This window comes from Hemiscyllium ocellatum, chromosome 16 (assembly GCF_020745735.1).
Source record: "Hemiscyllium ocellatum isolate sHemOce1 chromosome 16, sHemOce1.pat.X.cur, whole genome shotgun sequence".
NCBI lineage: Eukaryota > Metazoa > Chordata > Chondrichthyes > Orectolobiformes > Hemiscylliidae > Hemiscyllium > Hemiscyllium ocellatum.
The window spans coordinates 78,474,448-78,494,063 of record NC_083416.1 but is presented as its reverse complement, the minus strand read 5'-3'; the positions used below and the strand labels follow the sequence as shown (position 1 = coordinate 78,494,063).

The 19,616-nt window shown below is 46.9% G+C and overlaps 1 protein-coding gene across 1 annotated transcript in view; it reads left to right on the top strand.

The window, feature by feature from the left end:
* The first annotated feature begins 13,496 nt into the window (after nucleotides 1-13,496).
* apbb3 (amyloid beta (A4) precursor protein-binding, family B, member 3) overlaps nucleotides 13,497-19,616 on the top strand; it is a 77,253-nt gene continuing 71,133 nt past the window's right edge. Inside the window, exon 1 of the mRNA XM_060836634.1 lies at nucleotides 13,497-13,545. Within this exon, the coding sequence (XP_060692617.1) occupies nucleotides 13,497-13,545 (49 nt within the window). The remainder of the gene's footprint in view (nucleotides 13,546-19,616) is intronic.

Here is a 19,616-nt window from a genome sequence, read left to right as displayed (position 1 = left end):
ATCATTTACATAAATGATAAAAAGTAGAGGACCCAGCACCGATCCTTGTGGCACTCCACTGGTCGCAGGCCTCCAATCTGAAAAACAACCCTCCACCACCATCTTCTGTCTTCTACCTTTGACCTAGTTCTGTATCCAAATGGCTAGTTCTCCCTGTTACTGAAAAAAACTGAAACCCAGAAATCTGGATCTGTGACAGCTGGCCACACCCACCCCAGGCTTCCCAAGCTGTTTATTCACAAGACCTTCAGCAGCCAGTTCAGTGCCTCTGCCTTACAACCTCTCTTCAAAAGAAAACAGGACAAAATGATCTCCTAAAGTGATAGTATCATCACAATTGTTTTTGCTGTCCCTATTTGAACGGCTCCTGGACCATGTTGCTGTGGCTAGTTTGTTCATTATCCTCGCTGTTTCCTTCTCTCATTCATACAAGCTGCAGGATCAGTCAACCAGCTGAACAAGTGCAAAGGGCTGACAATTGTCCATTGCTGCCTTCTGTATCCAATACCTACTTCAGTAATTGTAGCACGATATTCTGCATTCTGCTCCATTACCCTGATGTGTTTATGTAAGGTATAATTTGCCTGGATAGCACACAAAATAGTATGTTTCACTGTATCTCGATACATGTGACAATAATAAATCAAATCAAATCAAGTTGTTTGTCATCATGAATTCCTGCACTCTGACAATGGACTGAATCTTATTCATTTGTAAGTTATGGGTGTCAATGGCAAGGCTGAGGTATGTGGTGGATATTGTGCCAAACATATCTGCAATAGGTATCTGCAGCTCAAGGTGATGAACTGGAATCTGAGCTACTGAGACTGAGATGCAGTTCTCTGGCCATTTGGTTCCAATTATTGTACCTAGACTTAACAAGATCAAGATTTGGAGATGACGGTGTTGGACTGGGGTGTGCACAGTTAAAAATCACACAACACCAGGTTATAGTCCGACAGGTTTAATTGGAAGCACACTAGCTTTCGGAGCGACACTCCTTCATCAGGTGATTGTGATGAAGGAACGTTGCACCGAAAGCTAGTGTGCTTCCAATTAAACCTGTTGGACTATAACCTGGTGTTGTGTGATTTTTAACAAGATCAAGACTGTCTCCTGGAACCAAATGGCCAGAAAACTGCATCCCAGTCTCAATAGCTCAGATTCCAGTTCTTCCTCTTGAGCTGCGGACAGCTATTGCAGATGTGTGGCATGATATCCACCACATACCTTAGCCTTGCTATTGTCAACCGTATCTTACAAATGAACGTAAATAATGACATCAATGGAATGGAAAGCTGTTCTATGAATGGATGCTGCAATAATAGTCTTCATTTGAGAGAAAAGGAGTACTTGCCAACTAACGCACCATCGTAAATAATTTTAGCCCTTGGACAAAAGCCATAAGGATGATTAGTTTCCAACATTTTCTCGAGGGATGGCAGTTTTAAAAGTCTTGTCATTTGGAGGGTAGATTTAATGTATTCTTTGACTCCACATATTACTGCAAACTGTCATTCTCTGAGGCACTTTGGAAAAATAGAGACGCTGTTCCTGATTGCTGGTTGTGATAAGTGGTATTTGGAGATTTTCTTAACAGAAATAGACTGTCTCCTAAGTTGTCCTTAAGTGATGGCTGTTATTCAGTCATTGGCACTGTTTGAGGCAGGAGCTTGTGGACACCCATTCCAGAGCATTTGTCCTCCCGTGTAATACTGATGGAGTCTGGATGCACTGTTGATAGTCCTACCTCTCCAATGATAGATTAATTCCTGTCATCTCTCTTAAGACCATCATTGGAAGTACAGCAGGAGATCTCCTTTTGAATATTTATCCCTCAACAGACTCTACCAATGTAGCTTACCCAATGATTTATTGGGTTAATGGGAACATATAGGAGTGGGCTATTCAGCCCATTGAGCTAATCCTGTACTCTATATTATCATGGATGATCAAATACTTCAATACCCATTCTATCCCCATTGCCATTGGATTACCTTAAACAGACTAAACACTGAACTTCCTCAGCCCTCTGTAGTAGAGAACTCCAAAAGTCCACAGATCTCTGAGTAAACACTTCCTCATCACCTCAAAATTAAGTGACATCTCCTTATTTTTAAATTGTGTCCCCCTAGTTCTAGACTTGTGGAACTGTCTTATCTGCATCTACCTTGCCTACCCCTTTAAATATTTTTAAGTTTCAATGAGATCACCTTTCATTCTTCAAAGCATGACTCTTCAAAAAGAGAATTCAAGCCCAGTTCACCCAATCTCTCTTGATAGGACAGTCCTGCTATCCCAACAGGGTAAAAACGAGGACTGCAGATATCTCTCCATCCTGCAGACTCCCTGCCTCTATTCCTGATGAAGGGCTTTTGCCTGAATCATCGATTTTCCTGCTCCTTGGATGCAGCCTGATCTGCTGTGCTTTTCTAGCGCCACTCTAATCCAGACCATGCTGTCCCAGCGACAACTGTTTAATCATGAAGACTGGGTGGCATGGGCACATTGGGCCGAAGGGCCGGTTTCCATGAAGTGGAGGACTAAAGAAATTGAGGGTTTGGTTCAGAAAAAGAAGGGAGCATGTGTCAGGTACAGACAGGAGAGATCGAGTGAATCCTTAGAAGAGTATAAAGGCAGTAGGAGTATACTTAAGAGAGAAATCAGGAGGGCAAAAAGGGCACATGAAATAGCTTTGGCAAATAGAATAAGGAGAATCCAAAGGGTTTTTACAAATACATTAAGGACAAAAGGGTAGGGAGAGAATAGGGCCCCTCAAAGAACAGCAAGGCGGCCTTTGTGTGGAGCCGCAGAAAATGGGGGAGATACTAAACAAGTATTTTGTATCAGTATTTACTGTGGAAAAGGATATGGAAGATATAGAATGTAGGGAAACAGATAGTAACATCTTATTACAGAGGAGGAAGTGCTGGATGTCTTGAAATGGTTAAAGGTGGATAAATCCCCAGAACCTGATCAGATGTACCCGAGAACTCTGTGAGAAGCTAGAGAAGTGATTGCTGGGCCTCTCGCTGAGATATTTGCATCATTGATAGTCACAGGTGAGGTGCCAAAAGACTGGAGGTTGGCAAACGTGGTGCCACTGTTTAAAAAGGGCGGTAAGGACAAGCCAGGGAACTGTAGACCGGTGAGCCTGACCTCGGTGGTGGGCAAGTTGTTGGAGGGAATCCTGAGGGACAGGATGTACATGTATTTGGAAAGGCAAGGACTGATTATGGATAGTCAACATGGCTTTGTGCATGGGAAATCATGTCACACAAACTTGATTGAGGTTTTTGAAGAAGTAACAAAGAGGATTGATGAGGGCAGAGTGGTAGATGTGATTTATGTGGACTTCAGTGAGGCATTCGACAAGGTTCCCCATGGGAGACTGATTAGCAAGGTTAGATCTCATGGGATACAGGGAGAACTCACCTTTGGATGCAGAACTGGCTCAAAGGTAGAAGACACAGGGTGATGGTGGAGGGTTGTTTTTCAGACTGGAGGTCTGTGACCAGTGGAGTCCCACAAGGATCGGTACTGGGTCCTCTACTTTTTGTCATTTGCATAAATGATTTAGATACGAGCATAAGAGGTACCGTTAGTAAGTTTGCAGATGACACCAAAATTGGAGGTGTAGTGGACAGCGAAAAAGATTACCTCAGATTACAACGAGATCTTGATCAGATGGGCCAATGGACTGAGAAGTGGCAGATAGAGTATAATTCAGATAAATGCGAGGTGCTGCATTTTGGGAAAGCAAAACTTAGCAGGACTTATACACTTAATGATAAGGTCCTAGGGAGTGTTGCTGAACAAAGAGACCTTGGAGTGCAGGTTCATAGCTCCTTGAAAGTGGAGTTGCAGGTAGATAGGATAGTGAAGAAGGTGTTTGGTATGTTTTCCTTTACTGGTCACAGTATTGAGTACAGGGGTTGGGAGGTCATGTTGCAGCTGTACAGGACATTGGTTAGGCCACTGTTGGAATATTGCGTGCAATTCTGGTCTCCTTCCTATCGGAAAGATGTTGTGAAACTTGAAAGGGTTCAGAAAAGATTTATAAGGATGTGGCCAGGGTTGGAGGATTTGAGCTACAGGGAGAGGCTGAACAGGCTGGGACTGTTTTCCCTGGAGCATTGGAGGCTGAGGGGTGACCTTATAGAGACTTACAAAATTATGAAGGGTATGGATAGGATAAATAGTTAAAGTCTTTTCCCTGGGGTGGGGGAGTCCAGAACTAGAGGGCATAGGTTTAAGGTGAGAAGGGAAAGATATAAAAGAGATCTAAGGGTCAACTTTTTCACACAGAGGGTGGTACATGTATGGAATGAGCTGCCAGAGGAAGTGGTGGAGGCTGGTACAATTGCACCATTTAAAAGGCATTTGGATGGATATATGAATAGGAAGGGTTTGGAGGGATATGGGCCGGGTGCTGGCAAGTGGGACTAGATTGGGTTGGGATATCTGGTCGGCATGGATGGGTTGGACCGAAGGGTCTGTTTCCATGCTGTACATCTCTATGACTCTAAGTGGATCTCTATGACTCTAGGTCTCTAACTCTAGTGAACTTGCGAATAAAAGCAAAATCCTGTGGATGCTGGAAATCTGAAATAAACAGAGAGAATGCTGGAGAAACTCTCAGCTCTGGCAACATTCCCTGTGGAAAAAAAAGAGTCAACCTTTCAAATCTGGTGTGACTCTTTTTCAGAACTTATTGTGTTTCTCTCTCCACAGATGCTGCCAGACCTGCTGAGTTTCTTCAGCATTCTGTGTATTCTTGTCCTGTGAATCTTCATTGCACTCTCTATGTCTTTTGTGAGATAAGGTGATTAAAACAGTACACAGCACCCCAGGTGCAGTCCAAAAAAGCTACTATACAAAATTGACGCAAGACTTCATCACTCTGGGCTCAAAATTATTTTTATTGTTTTTGGAAAGCTAACATTTGCTGTGTTTTCTACTTCCAAATGTAACTCGCTGGCAACAAACCCTTTTGAAATGCCCTGACATTGTAAATGATGCCAAAGAAACACATGTTATTTCTGCTTTCTCTTTCCTTGCATCCCCTCAAAGTCAGCACCATTCTCTCTTCCACATACATTCACTTGTAAAATAGTGAGAGGTTAAAGTCAAATAAGGCCTGGAGCTAAAGCTGAGGCCCCAGTGCTGTGAGGTGGCAGGAACATGACGGCTATTTAGGGAAGTAGCATACAGTGTCCTAATGCCTGTAAAACTCTAAGAGTTTGATAAAGTTGCCATAGACTTGTGGAGAGGCCAAATCCAGAGACCATATATGTCAGATAGCCATTGAATGATGCAATTGTTGCAGCACGGTGGCACAGTGGTTAGCACTGCTGCCTCACAGCGCCTGAGACCCGGGTTCAATTCCCGACTCAGGTGACTGACTGTGTGGAGTTTGCACATTCTCCCCGTGTCTGCGTGGGTTTCCTCCCACAGTCCAAAGATGTGCGGGCCAGGTGAATTGGCCATGCTAAATTGCCCGTAGTGTTAGGTAAGGGGTATATGTAGGGGTATGGGTGCCCCTGTGCCACCATGCCGCCCTAACCACTGGTTAGCACTGCTGCCTCACAGCACCAGGACCCCAGTTCAATTCCACCCTGAGGTGACTGTCTGTGTGGAACTTGCACGTTCTCTCCGTGTCTGCGTGGGTTTCCTCCAGGTGCTCCGATTTCCTCCCACAGTCTAAAGTTGCAAGGTTTGTGAAGGTTTGTAGCTCAGGAAAGCACAGTTGAAAGTTGTGCAGTTTAGATGGATTGGCCATGGGAAATACAGGGGTAGGATAGGGGTTGGGTCCAAGTGGACTGCTCTTTGGAGGGTTCATGTGGATTCGGGCTGAATGGCATTCTACAAAAGCTTCTGCCTCTCTGTTCTGCCTAGAACTTCCTGGGATTTTCAGTAGTTCTATCGGATCTCCTCCCAACATACAGCTGAAGAGTAGAAACAAGCCAATCAGCCCCTCTATCCTTCTCCACCATCCATTAAGATCAGGGTTGATCTGACTGTGGTGTCAACTCCACTTCCTTACTCACCCCTCACTGTCCTCCGCCCCACTCATACCCTTTGACTCTCTTGTTAGACATGAATCAGTCCAGCTCAGCCTTAAAAACAAATAGGATCCATATACTTCTTTCAATTTCCTATTTTCCAATGATTATAAGTCCAATCTTGGCTAACCATTCCTCATAACCACCTCATTCCAGGCAATGTTCCTTTCCCGAGGAGAATAGCCCCTGATCCTCCAAACTCTCCATACAACTGAGATCTCGTATTTCCCCAACCATTTTTGAAAATCTTTTCTGTGCTATTTTCCAATGCCGTCATATTCATCACACAACACCAGGTTATAGTCCGACAGGTTTATTTGGAAATATAAGCTTTCGGAGCGCTGCTCCTTCATCAGGTGACTATGTATCCTACGATCCTGCCCCACTAGCTACCTGATGAACGAGCAGCGCTCTGAAAGCTTATACTTCCAAATAAACCTGTTGGACTATAACCAGGTGTTGTGTGATTTTTAACTTAGTCCACCCCAGTCTAACACCAGCATCTCCACATCATTCATATTCTTCCTAAAGTGTCTAATTCACCCAGAATTGGACCCAATACTGCAGGTGTGGGTCTTATCCAGGTGTGACATAACTTGTCTTTTACTCCATACTTTTTCTGAGAAAGCCCAGTGTGCTTTTGTGTGCCCTGCTAATCCTTATTAACTGCACCAACCATGTAAATCGTTCAATTACAATAGCAGGTCAGAAACTGAGAATTCTATGGTGACTATGATGGTTCAGTGGTTAGCACTGCTGCCTCATAGTGCTAGGGACCCCAGGTTCAATCCCTGCCTCACCTCAGGTGACTGTGTGTTTGGAGTTTGCATATTCCTCTGGGTCTGTGTGGGTTTGTTCCAGTTTCCTCCCACAGTCCAAAGATGTGCAGATTAGGGTGGTTTGGCTGTGCCAAATTGCCCATTATGCCCAGGATTGGGTGGATTAACCATGGGAAATACAGGGATGGGGATGGTAGGCTCTTCAGAGGGTCAGTGTGGACTTGATGGGCTGAATGGTCTGCTTCAACACTATAGGAATTCCATGATATAACTCACCTCCCGACTCTCAAAAGCCTGACCATCATCGACAAGGCACAAGTCAGGAGTGTGATGGAATACTCCCCACTTGCCTGGATTGGGGCAGCTCTAACAACACTCAAGAAGCTTGACACTATCCAGGAAAAAGCAGCTTTAATGGCACTTCAACTTTTAGTCCGTCGACTACTGATGCTCAGTTGCAGCAATGTCTGCAATACAGAAGATTGCAGGGGTTCTGACATTCATTGTCAAATTCTCTCTGGCCATAGAAGGAATGCCAGAGGACAGCTAACGTGGTACCATTATTCAAGAAGGGTGATGAGGATAAATTGAGGAACCTACAAGCCAGTGAGTCTCATATCTATGGTAGGGAAACTATTTTCAGGGACGGAATTAATTTCCACTTTGTAAGTGGAGACACTATGACTAACACATGCGACAGAAGTGTTTCAAGGCAGTGATCAGGGTAGCTAAGAGAGCTGCTGCACCTGGTAATGAGTTTAACCTGAGGGTCACCACACCTCAGGCAAGGGACAAAGTTGTGATGGAAGGACCTTCAATGGTATCCTCAGTCAGCGCAAGCATTGAATCTGCACTGTTGGTGTCACCCTGCATCACAAACCAGCCATCCAACCAGCTGAACTAACCAAGCGCAGTTGCTTTAGACTACATGGTGTTCAGCAAGGCTTTTGACAAGGTCTTGCACAGCAGACTAGTTAAGAAGCCTGTGGGATCCAGGGCAGTTTGGCGAATTGGATCTAAAATTTGCTTTATGACAGGAAGCAGAGAGTGATGGTTGAAGGCTGTTTTCGTGACTGGATTTCTGTGTCCAGTGATGTACCACAAGACGTGATGAGGGTCTCTTCCTGTTGCTGGGTACATTCATGATTGAGACACGAATGCGGGAGGAATACAAAGAACAAAGAACAAAGAAAATTTACAGCCCAGATACAGGCCCTTCGGCCCTCCAAGCCTGAGCTGATCCAAATGTACTGCCTAAACCTGTTGGTCAATTCCTAAGCATCTGTATCCCTCTGCTCCCCACCTACTCCTGCATCTGTCCAGACACATCTTAAATGAATCTACTGTGCCTGCCTCTACCACATCTGCTGGCAATGCATTCCAAACGCCCACCACTCTCTGTGTGAAGTACTTACCACGTGTATCCCCCTTAAACTTTCCACATCTCACTTTGATGAAGTTCTCAGATTGATGAAAATTGGTGACATGGTAGACAGGAGGAAAGCCTTAGACTACAGGATGATAGAGACGGGATGGTCAGATGGGGCTGAACAATGGCAATGAGAATTTAATCCTGAAGACTGCGAGGTTGATGTATTTTGGGAGGACTGACCAGGGCAAGGGAGTACACATTGAAAGGTAGGTCCTGAGAAATACAGAGGATTAGATGGATCTTTGTGTAGATCCATGAAGCCAGCAGGACAGGTAGATAAGGGGGGTGAGAAGATAAATGGGACACTTGCTTTTATTAGTTGAGGCAGTGAATACAAGAGCAGGGAGATTATGACAGTGTTGTGTATAATATTAGTCAGTGAATTTTGAAAAGATTTGTAGCTCAGGTTGAGGTTCTGGATGTAAATTTGCTCGCTGAGCTGGAAGGTTCATTTTCAGACGTTCCGTCACCATACTAGGTAACATCGTCAGTGAGCCTCTGGTGAAGCTCTGGTGTTATGTCCCGTTTTCTACTTATGTGTTTAGGTTTCCTTGGGTTGGTGATGTCATTTCCTGTGGTGATGTCGTTTCTGTTTCTTTTTCTCAGAGGGAGGTAAATGGGGTTCAAATCGATGTATTTGTTGTTAGAGTTCTGGTCAGAGTGCCATACTTCTAGGAATTCTCGTGCATGTCTCTGTTTGGCTTGTCCTAGGATGTCCCAGTTGAAGTGGTGTCCTTCCTGTTCTGAATGTGAGGATACTAGTGAGAGAGGATCATGTCTTTTTGTGGCTAGTTGATCTTCAAGTATCCTGGTGGCTAGTTTTCTGCCTCTTTATCCAATGTAGTGTTTGTTACAGTTCTTGCAAGATACTTTGTAGATGACGTTAATTTTGCTCGCTGTCTGCATAGGGTCTTTTAAGTCCATTAGCTGCTGTTTTAGTGTGTTCGTGGGTGTGTGGGCTACCCACACCTTACCATGATGCCAAGGTTTCTGAGTCATCTGGCAGTCATTTCCAAGATGTCTTTGATATAGTGGAGAGAGACTAGGGTTTCTGGTTTTTCTGCTTGTTTGAATTTGATTAGATTCCCTACAGTGTGGTTTGACGCCCTTCGGCTCAACAAGTCCACATCGAGCCTCCGAAGAGCAACCCACCCAGACCCATTTCCCTCTGATTAATGCATGCAACATGACACAACATAGTGTATGTTGTCCATAACACTATGGACCATTTAGCATGGCCAGTTAACCTGGCCTGCACATCTTTGGACTGTGGGAGGGAACCAGAGCACCTGGAGGAAACCCACGCAGACACGGGGAGAATGTGCAAATGCCACACAGACAGTCACCTGAGGCTGGAATCGAACCTGGGATCCTGGTGCTATGAGGTAGCAGTGCTAACCACTGTGCCACCGTGATTTTGTTGCTGAGAAATTGGTAGATTGTGTTCATTGGGTACCCATTCTTTTTGAATATGCTGTAAAGATGTGTTAGTATATTAGTGAGGCTGCAGTTGGAGTACTGTGTGTATTTCTGATCGTCATACTATAGGAGGGATACGATTGCACCAGAGAGGGTGCAGAAGAGATTCATCAAGCTGGTGCCTGGGCTGAAGTGAATCAATGATGAAGAGAGACTGGAGAGACTGGATTTGTCTTCCTGAGAATACAGAAGGCTGGGGGGAGAATCTGATTGAGGTGTACAAAGTTCTGAGGGGCATAAACAGGGCAGATAGGTGAAAAGATTTCCCTGTAGTAGGGTATGCAGTTTTAAGATAAGAAGCAGGGGGTTTAAAGGGGATTTGAGGAAGGTGTTTTTCACCGAGATGGTGATGGGGATCTGAAACTCACTGTCTCAAAGTGGGTAGTAGAGGTCAGAACCCTCAACAGATTTAAGAAGTATTTACATGAACTCTTGAAATGCCATAGTATATAGGTTACAGGTCTTGTGCTGGAAAATGAAATCAGGGGTGACATGATGGCTTAGTGGTTAGCACTGCAGCCTCACAGCACCAGGGACCCAGGTTTGATTCCAGCCTCAGGCTGTCTGTGTGGAGTTTGCACATTCACCCTGTATCTGTGGCGATTTCCTCCCATAATCCAAAGACATGCAGGGCAGTTGAATTGGCCTTGGTAAATTGTTCAGTGATAGGATAGGGGAATCTGTCTGGGTGGGTTACTCTATGGAGGATCAGTGTGGACTAGTTGTGCCAAATTGCCTGTTTTCACACTGTAGAGAGATGATTTTTTTTTAAATGGACGTTGGTGATTGGCATGGACTCTGTGGGCCAAGGGGTCTCTTTCTGTGTTGTTCAAACTCTGCCAGTTAAAGATGCACGGCAGCAACTCACTAAGACTCCTTGGACAGCAGGACAAGGGCAGCAGACACATGGGAACACCAGCACCTGCAAGGTCCCCTCCAAGCCCCTCACCATCCGGACTTGGAAGTGTAGTGCTGTTCCTTCAATGTCACTGGGTCAAAATCCTGGAATTCACTCCCTAACAGCACATGTACCTAAACCCTGCAGACTGCAGCAGTTCAAGAAGGCAGTTCACTATCACCTTCTCAGAGTCAATTAAGATAGGCAATAAGATGGCCCATTCAGATGATAATAGGCCACCAATAAATTCCCCCAAGATGTTTACATCCCTGAAAGAATTCTTTTTTATAAAACAAATCCTCTACCTTCTGTGATACCTTAAATGACTTGTGCACATATACCTCAGGACCCTCTGTTCCTGTGCTGTTTCTGAATTGTATCCTGCAGTTAATACTACTAACACTTTCCCTCTGCCACTCCCCTCTCCACTGCCTCACCCTTGCCCTTGCCCCTCTTCATCATTGACCCCTCCCCACATCCTCCATCTTCTGCACTCCTCCATCACTCCCCTCCCTAACACTTCTTCATCTAATTAAAGTGCTTCACTTCACATTTCCATGCATTAGTTCTCATCTCTCACATATTCATTCATTCCACCAAACTGTCTGTCCTTTGGAAGTCTGACTTGATCCATCCACACGATTCACAATAGCTCCATGCTGTTGTCACCTGCAAGTTTTTATGTTGTGCCCTGCACCCTCAGCCATTCACTGGGGAGACGGTAAGGATAGTGGGAGGAGAGGGAAGAAGGGGGAAGGAGAGGAGAGGGCTGAAAGGAGGGGAAGGGGAGAGGGAGGAGGTTGAGGGGTTGGGAGAAATGGGGAGTGGGCAGGGGATGGGCAGGTGTGGGGAGGAGAGGGTTGAGATGGGAGGGGAAGGGTACAGGGAAAGGACATGACAGGAGAAAGTGGGGAAAGTGGGGTGAAGGGGGTAAGAGGGGGGAGTGGTGGAGGAGTGGGGAGGATAGAGGATGTGGGGAGGGGTCAGTGATGAAGTGGGGCAAGGGGAAGGGTGAGGCAGTGGGGAGGGGAATGGCAGAGGGAGAGTGTATGAGGGGTATGGATCAGATAAATAGACAAAGTCTTTTTCCTGGGGTGGGGGATTCCAGAACTTGAGGGCATAGGTTTAGTGTGAGAGGGTGTATGGAATGAGCTGCCAGAGGATGTGGTGGAGGCTGGTACAATTGCAACATTTAAGAGGCATTTGGATGGGTATATGAATAGGAAGGGTTTGGAGGGATATGGGCCGGGTGCTGGCAGGTGGGACTAGATTGTGTTGGGATATCTGGTCGATATGGACGGGTTGGACCGAGGGGTCTGTTTCCATGCTGTACATCTCTATGACTCTATAAGTGGTAGTGGAGGAGTGTGTGGAGGACAAGGAAGGCGGCGGGTAATTGGAGAGAAGGGGGTTGGTGAAGGAGTCAGGAGGAGAGGGGGAATGGGAAAGCAGAGCGTAGTGAAGATAACAGAAGGGGACAGCGGTGGTGGAGGAAGATGGATGAGGGGAGGGGTAGTCAGGAAGGAGAAGAGGAGATGGAATGATGGAGAGGAGGGAACTGAGTGGGTGGTGGCGGAGGAGGGAGCAGAGATGAGGGGAGGGGAGAAGGGAGGGAGAAGGGGAGGTTGAGGAGGGGTGGGAGCGATGGCAGATGGTGGAAGAGGGATGGAGTGGAGGGGGGGGGGGGAGGGAATTTACGGGGAGAGGTGCGGAGGCGATGCTGGTGCAGCCATTGGTCCTGAGCAGGGAGAGAGAGATCAGGGAGAGGGAGAGAGAGTGAGCAGGAGGACAGTGAGATCAGGGAGAGAGAGAGAGAGCAGAGAGAGGGAGAGAGAGATCAGGGAGAGGGAGAGAGAGCATTAGGACGACAGTAAGGTCAGGGAGAGAGAGAGGGAGACGGAGAGAGAGAGAGATCTGGGAGAGGGAGAGAGCAGCAGGAGGACAGTGAGATCAGGGAAAGAGGGAGAGGGAGCAGGAGGACAGTGAGAGCAGGGAGAGGGAAGAGAGAAAGAGAGGGAGCAGGGACAGTGAGAGCAGGGAGAGGGAGAGAGAGAGAGAGCAGGAGGACAGTGTGAGCAGGGAGAGGGAGAGAGAGAACAGGAGGACAGTGTGAGCAGGGAGAGGGAGAGAGAGAGAGAGCAGGAGGACAGTGTGAGCAGGGAGAGGGAGAGAGAGAACAGGAGGACAGTGAGAGCAGGGAGAGGGAGAGAGAGAACAGGAGGACAGTGTGAGCAGGGAGAGGGAGAGAGAGAACAGGAGGACAGTGAGAGCAGGGAGAGGGAGAGAGAGAGAGCAGGAGGACAGTGAGAGCAGGGAGAGGGAGAGAGGGAACAGGAGGACAGTGAGAGCAGGGAGAGGGAGAGAGAGCAGGAGGACAGTGTGAGCAGGGAGAGGGAGAGAGGGAACAGGAGGACAGTGAGAGCAGGGAGAGGGAGAGAGAGCAGGAGGACAGTGAGAGCAGGGAGAGGGAGAGAGAGCAGGAGGACAGTGAGAGCAGGGAGAGGGAGAGAGAGCAGGAGGACAGTGAGAGCAGGGAGAGGGAGAGAGAGCAGGAGGACAGTGTGAGCAGGGAGAGGGAGAGAGAGCAGGAGGACAGTGAGAGCAGGGAGAGGGAGAGAGGGAACAGGAGGACAGTGAGAGCAGGGAGAGGGAGAGAGAGCAGGAGGACAGTGTGAGCAGGGAGAGGGAGAGAGGGAACAGGAGGACAGTGAGAGCAGGGAGAGGGAGAGAGAGCAGGAGGACAGTGAGAGCAGGAGGTTGCTGCTGCCGCCCGGCTCAGTGGCTCGGGGCTGGGGCTCGGTGTCTTATGGAAACAGCAGCGAGCTCCTGCAGCCGCCGCCGTGATGCTGGGGAAGGACTACATGCTGGCGATCATCATCGTTAACTATGACGGTGGGTGAGATGGCTGTGTTAGACACTGCGCTGTTTATACACACACACACACAGAGACAGACAGACACACACAGAGACAGACACACACACACACAGATACTCTGCCTGTACCGCATTCCCTGCCCTGGGTCACAGGCGGTAATACCCTCCGCCCCCACACACATTGACCAGGGACTGCTCCAGTCCCGCAAGGGGAAGGCTATCAGCCCAGAGCCGGGAGGCAGGAACTGCTCAGCCTCTGAAAAGAAGGAGCTGAAAGGGAACACCAACCACCCTGCCTTTGATTCCCCTTTGTGCTGAACTGGTAACAACAAGGGCTTGCATTTATATAGCGACCGCAACGTGGGCACACGCGTCCCCCATATAGAGACATCAGACCCACCCCCCTCAAAAAAAACTGACATCCAGCTGCTTAAGTAGATGTTTTTTTAGGAATGTGACCGATAAGCTTAGGTCAAAGAGTGAGGATTCAAGGCTTAAAAGGAAGGAGGGAGGAAATTCTAGAGGCCAGGGGGTCGTAGGCTGCTGAAGGTGAGGCCAGCGCTTGTTAAACTCGGGAGCAGTGTCTTGCCTGAGTGTTAGCTGAAGGATGCCCATGTCAGAGCAGCTTGGCAAACAGTGGGACAGCAATATTGTTACTGTTGGAGCTGAAGGGGTTACTGACCAGAGCAGGCTGTCCAGAAGATTAACAGATGATCTAACTGAGTTGCTAAAGACGATTAAAGGATTTGACAGGTGCATAGAGAGAAACTGTTTCCCTTGGCAGGGTATGTGGGGAATATTAGGAAAGGGGGGGGGTCTGGAACAAAATCGGAAGGGGGCAGAACCATACAGTGGGTGCCAGGCCATTTAAGGGCGTCGTCAGGGAGTACTTATTGGAAGGGTCTGAGAATCTGGAACCCCAACACACAACAATTGAAAATCTCAAAACTGCTCCTGACAGGTTGTTGGGTGATTTGTAAGGAGGATCCCAGCTAACGTAAATAGTTGGGAGATACAATGTAGATCAGCCATGATCTAATTGAGTGGTGGAACTGAGTAGAGTTGAGGGGCTGAATATCCTCATGGGCCAAGAGTGCAGTGCTAGAAAAGCACAGCAAGTCAGGCAGCATCTGAGGAGAGCAGGAGAATTGACATTGATTCTCCTGCTCCTCGGATGCTGCCTGACCGGCTGTGCTTTTCCAGCAATATACTCTCACTCTGATCTCCAGTATTTGCAGTCCTCACTTTCTCCTCCTGCCATGTTCCTGACTGGTGTGTTTTGATTAGATTCCCTACAGTGTGGAAACAGGCCCTTTGGCCCAACAATCCACATTGACCCTCCAAAGAGCAACCCATCCAGAGCCATTTCCCTACATTTACCCCATTCACCTAACACTGCAGGCAATTTAGCATGGCCAATTCACCTGACCTACACATCTTTGGATTGAGGGAGGAAACCCACACAGACATGGGGAGAATGTGCAAACTCCGCACAGACAGTTGCCTGAGGTGGGGATTGAGTAAAAAGTGAGGTCTGCAGATGCTGGAGATCACAGTTGAAAATGTGTTGCTGGTTAAAGCACAGCAGGTCAGGCAGCATCCAAGGAATAGGAAATTTGACGTTTCAGGCATAAGCCCATCATTCCTGATGAAGGTCTTATGCCCGAAACGTTGAATTTCCTGTTCCTTGGATGCTGCCTGACCTGCTGTGCTTTAACCAGCAACACATTTTCAACTGAGGTGGGAATTGAACCTGGGTCTCTGGCGCTGTGAGGTAGCAGTGCTATCCACTGTGCCACCGTGTCCATTGAGACTCCATGAAATTTGGTGATTTTTTTTGTGAACATGGTCAGTGTTTGCCATTCACAGCAATGCTATTGATTGAGTAAAAAAGCAATCAGTGTATTGTATTATGAGAATTGGCCATGTTTTGTGGAGACGGAAGGTGAGAGGATTTGAGGGGATGAAAGGCTGAGGTTAAAGATCCCAGCTCATTCTTTCCTGATTTCACCTTGCATCAGTAGATGGTCAATCTCATCTGACCCAGTCCCTTGTGCTTTCTCTGAATTAGCTCTGCCTTGCTGTAAATTACAATGATCTGTAGGATAGGTGTATATTCCTTGCTTCTCACTTGGAAGGCCAGGAGTTAAAGTCCCACAGCAGAGACTTGAGCAGAAAACCTTTGGCTGACACACCCAGTGTTTGTACTGAGCAAGTGTCACACTGTCGGAGTTACTGTACCTCGTATGTGACATTAAACTGGGGTGCCCTTTGTCCTCTCAGTTAACTTGAAAGAGTCTTTTTCAAAGAAGCAACTATTTTTGAGAAATATGTTAATAATCTGGACTTATGTACACAGGCTAATTTCAGAGTTTGTAACTCTGAAAGGTAGTAGGTAGCAAGTAGGATAGTAACAAACTGGTGAACGGGGCAGATGCACGGATGATGTAATATCAGTGACAATGGATAATTATCAGGGAACATCAAGATGGGTAGCTGTGTGAAACAAAGCTGCATCCTGGCATGAGCTCTGTTTGGCACAGTTTGCGACTCACGTAAGCACATTTGCTTGCCAGATTTGACGGCTAGCTCATCACTTGAGACTGCATGCCAAGACTGAAGTATGTCATGTCCGAGTCAATAAGTTTGGTGTCACTGATGGCACTGCGCTGAAGCTCACTGGGAGTAGGCCACTCACCTTTCCAACCTGCTCCATCGTTCAATAAGATCATGGCTGACCTGATTTTAACCACAGTTCTACATTCCCGAATAATTGTTCACACCCCCACCCCCAATCCCCACTTTGGTAATCAAGAATCTCTGTAACTCTGCCTTAAAAAATGTAAAGATTCTGCCTTTTGAGGAACTGAATTCTAAGATGCATCACCCCCAAAAGCAAAAGTGTTTCCTCATCTCTGTCTTAAATTGATGACCCCTTATTTTTAAATGATAACTTCCTATTTCTAGATTCTCCGACAAGAAGAAACTTCCTGTCAACATCTACCATCAGGATCTTAGTTGTTTCAATTAAGTCACCTCTGAAGTATCATGTGGCACTTTGGCTCAGTGGTTAGCACTGCTGCCTTACAGCACCAGGGACTAAGTTCAAGTCCACCCTGGGGTGACTGTCTGTGTGGAGTTTGCACATTCTCCCTGTGTCTGTGTGGGTTTCCTCCAGGTGCTCTGGTTTCCTCCCACAGTCCATTAATGTACAGGTAAGGTGGATTGGCCATGCTTAATTGCTCCTAGTGTTCAGGGGTGTGCAGTTTAGGTGGTTTAGCCATGGTTAAAACCCCATATAGGGTTAGGGGGATGGGTCTGCTGTTTGGAGAGTTGGGATGGGCTGAATGGCCGGCTCCAATACTGTAAGGATTCTATAACCCTTCCAAATATGCAGGGCTGGCCTGTCTTGCCTTTCCTTATAAGGTAATCTGATTCCAGGTTATTAGTCTAGTAATCCTTCTTTGAACTGCTTCCAATGCATTACCATCTTTCCATGTTGAGTGACTGGTACTATCCACCTTATTCCAGATGTGTCCTCAATACCTGAAGCATAACCTCCCTACTCTTCCATTCAATTCACCTTCAATAAAACACAACACTCTATGAGCTAGTTTTACTTTGCAAATGAGTTCTCACCAGCCTGCAAGGAGTTTGGGCTTCCTGACATTGATTATCCAAAGCTACGGGTCAGGTGAGGAGAGTCTACACCCCACCCCATCAGCATTGATAGGGTCACTTCAGAGCTCTTCACATAAGTTGGACTAAAATGTACCAGCGTGAATACATTGGACAGAGTGCAAAGGCAATATCTATGGATGGTTCCAGGGACATGGAACTTCAGTGATGACGCACATTGACAACGTTGGGACTGTTCTCCTTGGTGAGACAGCTGAGAGGAGATCTAAGAGAGGTTTCACAATCATGAGTGGGGCTGGATAAAGTAGACAGGAAGTTGTTCCCGTTATGTAGAAAAAAACGAGAGGGGCAAGGATTTAAAGTGACGTGCAAAAGAGGAAGGGTGGTGAGAGAAAATGTTTTCACTCGTGAGAAAATGTTCATTCAGCACATGAGTTCAGGTCAGTTAGCTCAGGCAGTTGGATAGCTGGTTTGTAATGCCAAGTGATGCCAAAAGCATGGGTCCAGATTCTGCAGCGGCTGGGATTCCCATGATAGATTCTCCTCCTCAACCTCTCTCCTCTCGCCTGAGGTGTGATGACCCTCAGGTCAAACCACCACCAGTCACCTCTGTCCCTCTCTAATGAGAGGTTGGACAGTGGTGAGTTTACCTCTTGGTTAGGGTCACTGTGTGGATATGTGGAAAAGGCAGGTTCAACTGAGACATTCAAGAGGGTATTGGCTGATGGTTTGATGGAAATAATGTGCAATGGTATGGGGAGAAAGCAGGAGATTGGCACAAGGCAATGGTGCTCGTTTGAAGAGGTGGTGCAACAGGCACAATGGGCTGAATGGACTCTGTAACATTTCTGTGAATGTGTGAATATGGAGGTGAAGCAGTGTGCAGGGAGTCCAATGTGTAGGCTCCCTTCAGGCGATGAGGACTCTGCCGGCTGTGTCACGTCAGCCACATGGATGATGGCTGCATTTGCAAAGAACGGTCTGCTATGAACTAGGCAAAAGTGAGGACTGCAGATGCTGGAAACGAGAGTCTAGATTAGAGTGGTTTTCTCTCACCACCCTTCCAGAGCAGGTCAGGCCTCGGTCTGCTCTGAACTGGCTACAGATACCAGACCGACAGCTCTCCCATTAGAGAGTAGCTGCAAGGTTGGCATTGCTGCCTTACAGCACCAGGGACCCAAGTTCAATTCCCTCTTGGGTGATTGTGTTGAGTTTGCATGTTCTTCTGTATGGGTTTCTTCCCACAGTCTAAAGGTTAGGTGCATTGGCCATGCTAAATGACCCACAGTGTCGAGGGATGTGCAGTTCCTGGGAAAGAATGAAGAAACTGGGATTGCTGGTTTTTTTGGACAGGAAATGATTTTGACTCTTGTTCTGAAGAAAGGTCACTGGACCTGAAACTTTAACTCTGGTTTCTCCCCACAGATATTCCACACCTACTGAGTTTCTCCAGCTATTTCCATTTGTGTTTATGGCCAGATTTGACAGTCCAAAATAGGAAAAGTGAACAGAAATGATTTCCATCGGCAAAACGGTCCCAAGCTAACTGGGGAGCTGGGTTTAAGGAGTTTACCTAAAAAATCAGACACAAGGGAGAGAGCGTGCAGCAAGTTGTTTCAAAGAATGGTGGAAGCAGATGTACCAATAACTTTCAAAAAGAATTGTAGAAGAGAGAATCATTGTCGGCCAATGATCTGTTTGGATTCTTCTTACCAAGAAATAGCAATGACATAGGGCTGAATAGATTCCTTCTTCACTGTAATGATTCTGTGTGCCTTTAGGTGGAGGGGAGCTCTCCCTTTTGTCCTTGTTAATATTTATATATTACTATAGTGCCCTACTAGGGCACAGCCTTAGAGTGAAGGGTGCGACCCTTTAGATTAGATTACTTACAGTGTGGAAACAGGCCCTTCGGCCCAACAAGTCCACAACGACGCGCATCCAACCAGACCCATTCCCCTACATTTACCCCTGCACCTAACACTACTGGCAATTTAGCATGTCCAATTCACCTGACCTGCACATTTTTGGACTGTGGGAGGAAACCCACACAGACGCGGGGAGAATGTGCAAACTCCACACAGTCAGTCGCCTTAGGTGGGAATTGAACCCAGGTTTCTGGCGCTGTGAGGCAGCAGTTTTAACGACTGAGCCACCGTTTAGAACTGAAATGATAAAGAATTTCTGCAGCCAGAGGTTGGTCGGTCTGGGGAACGCATTGCTGCAGAGATCTGTGGAGGCCAAGTCATTGATTGTCTTTAAGACAGGGATAGATAGGTTCAATCTAGATCGGTAGATAGGATAGGTCAGTAAGGGGAACATGAGAAAGCAGGAGACTGGGGTTGAGAAATGTATCAGCCATGATTGAATGGTGGTGCAGACTCGATGGGCTGAATGGCCAACTTCTCCTATATTTTATGAGAGAAATTGAGGACTGCAGATGCTGAAGG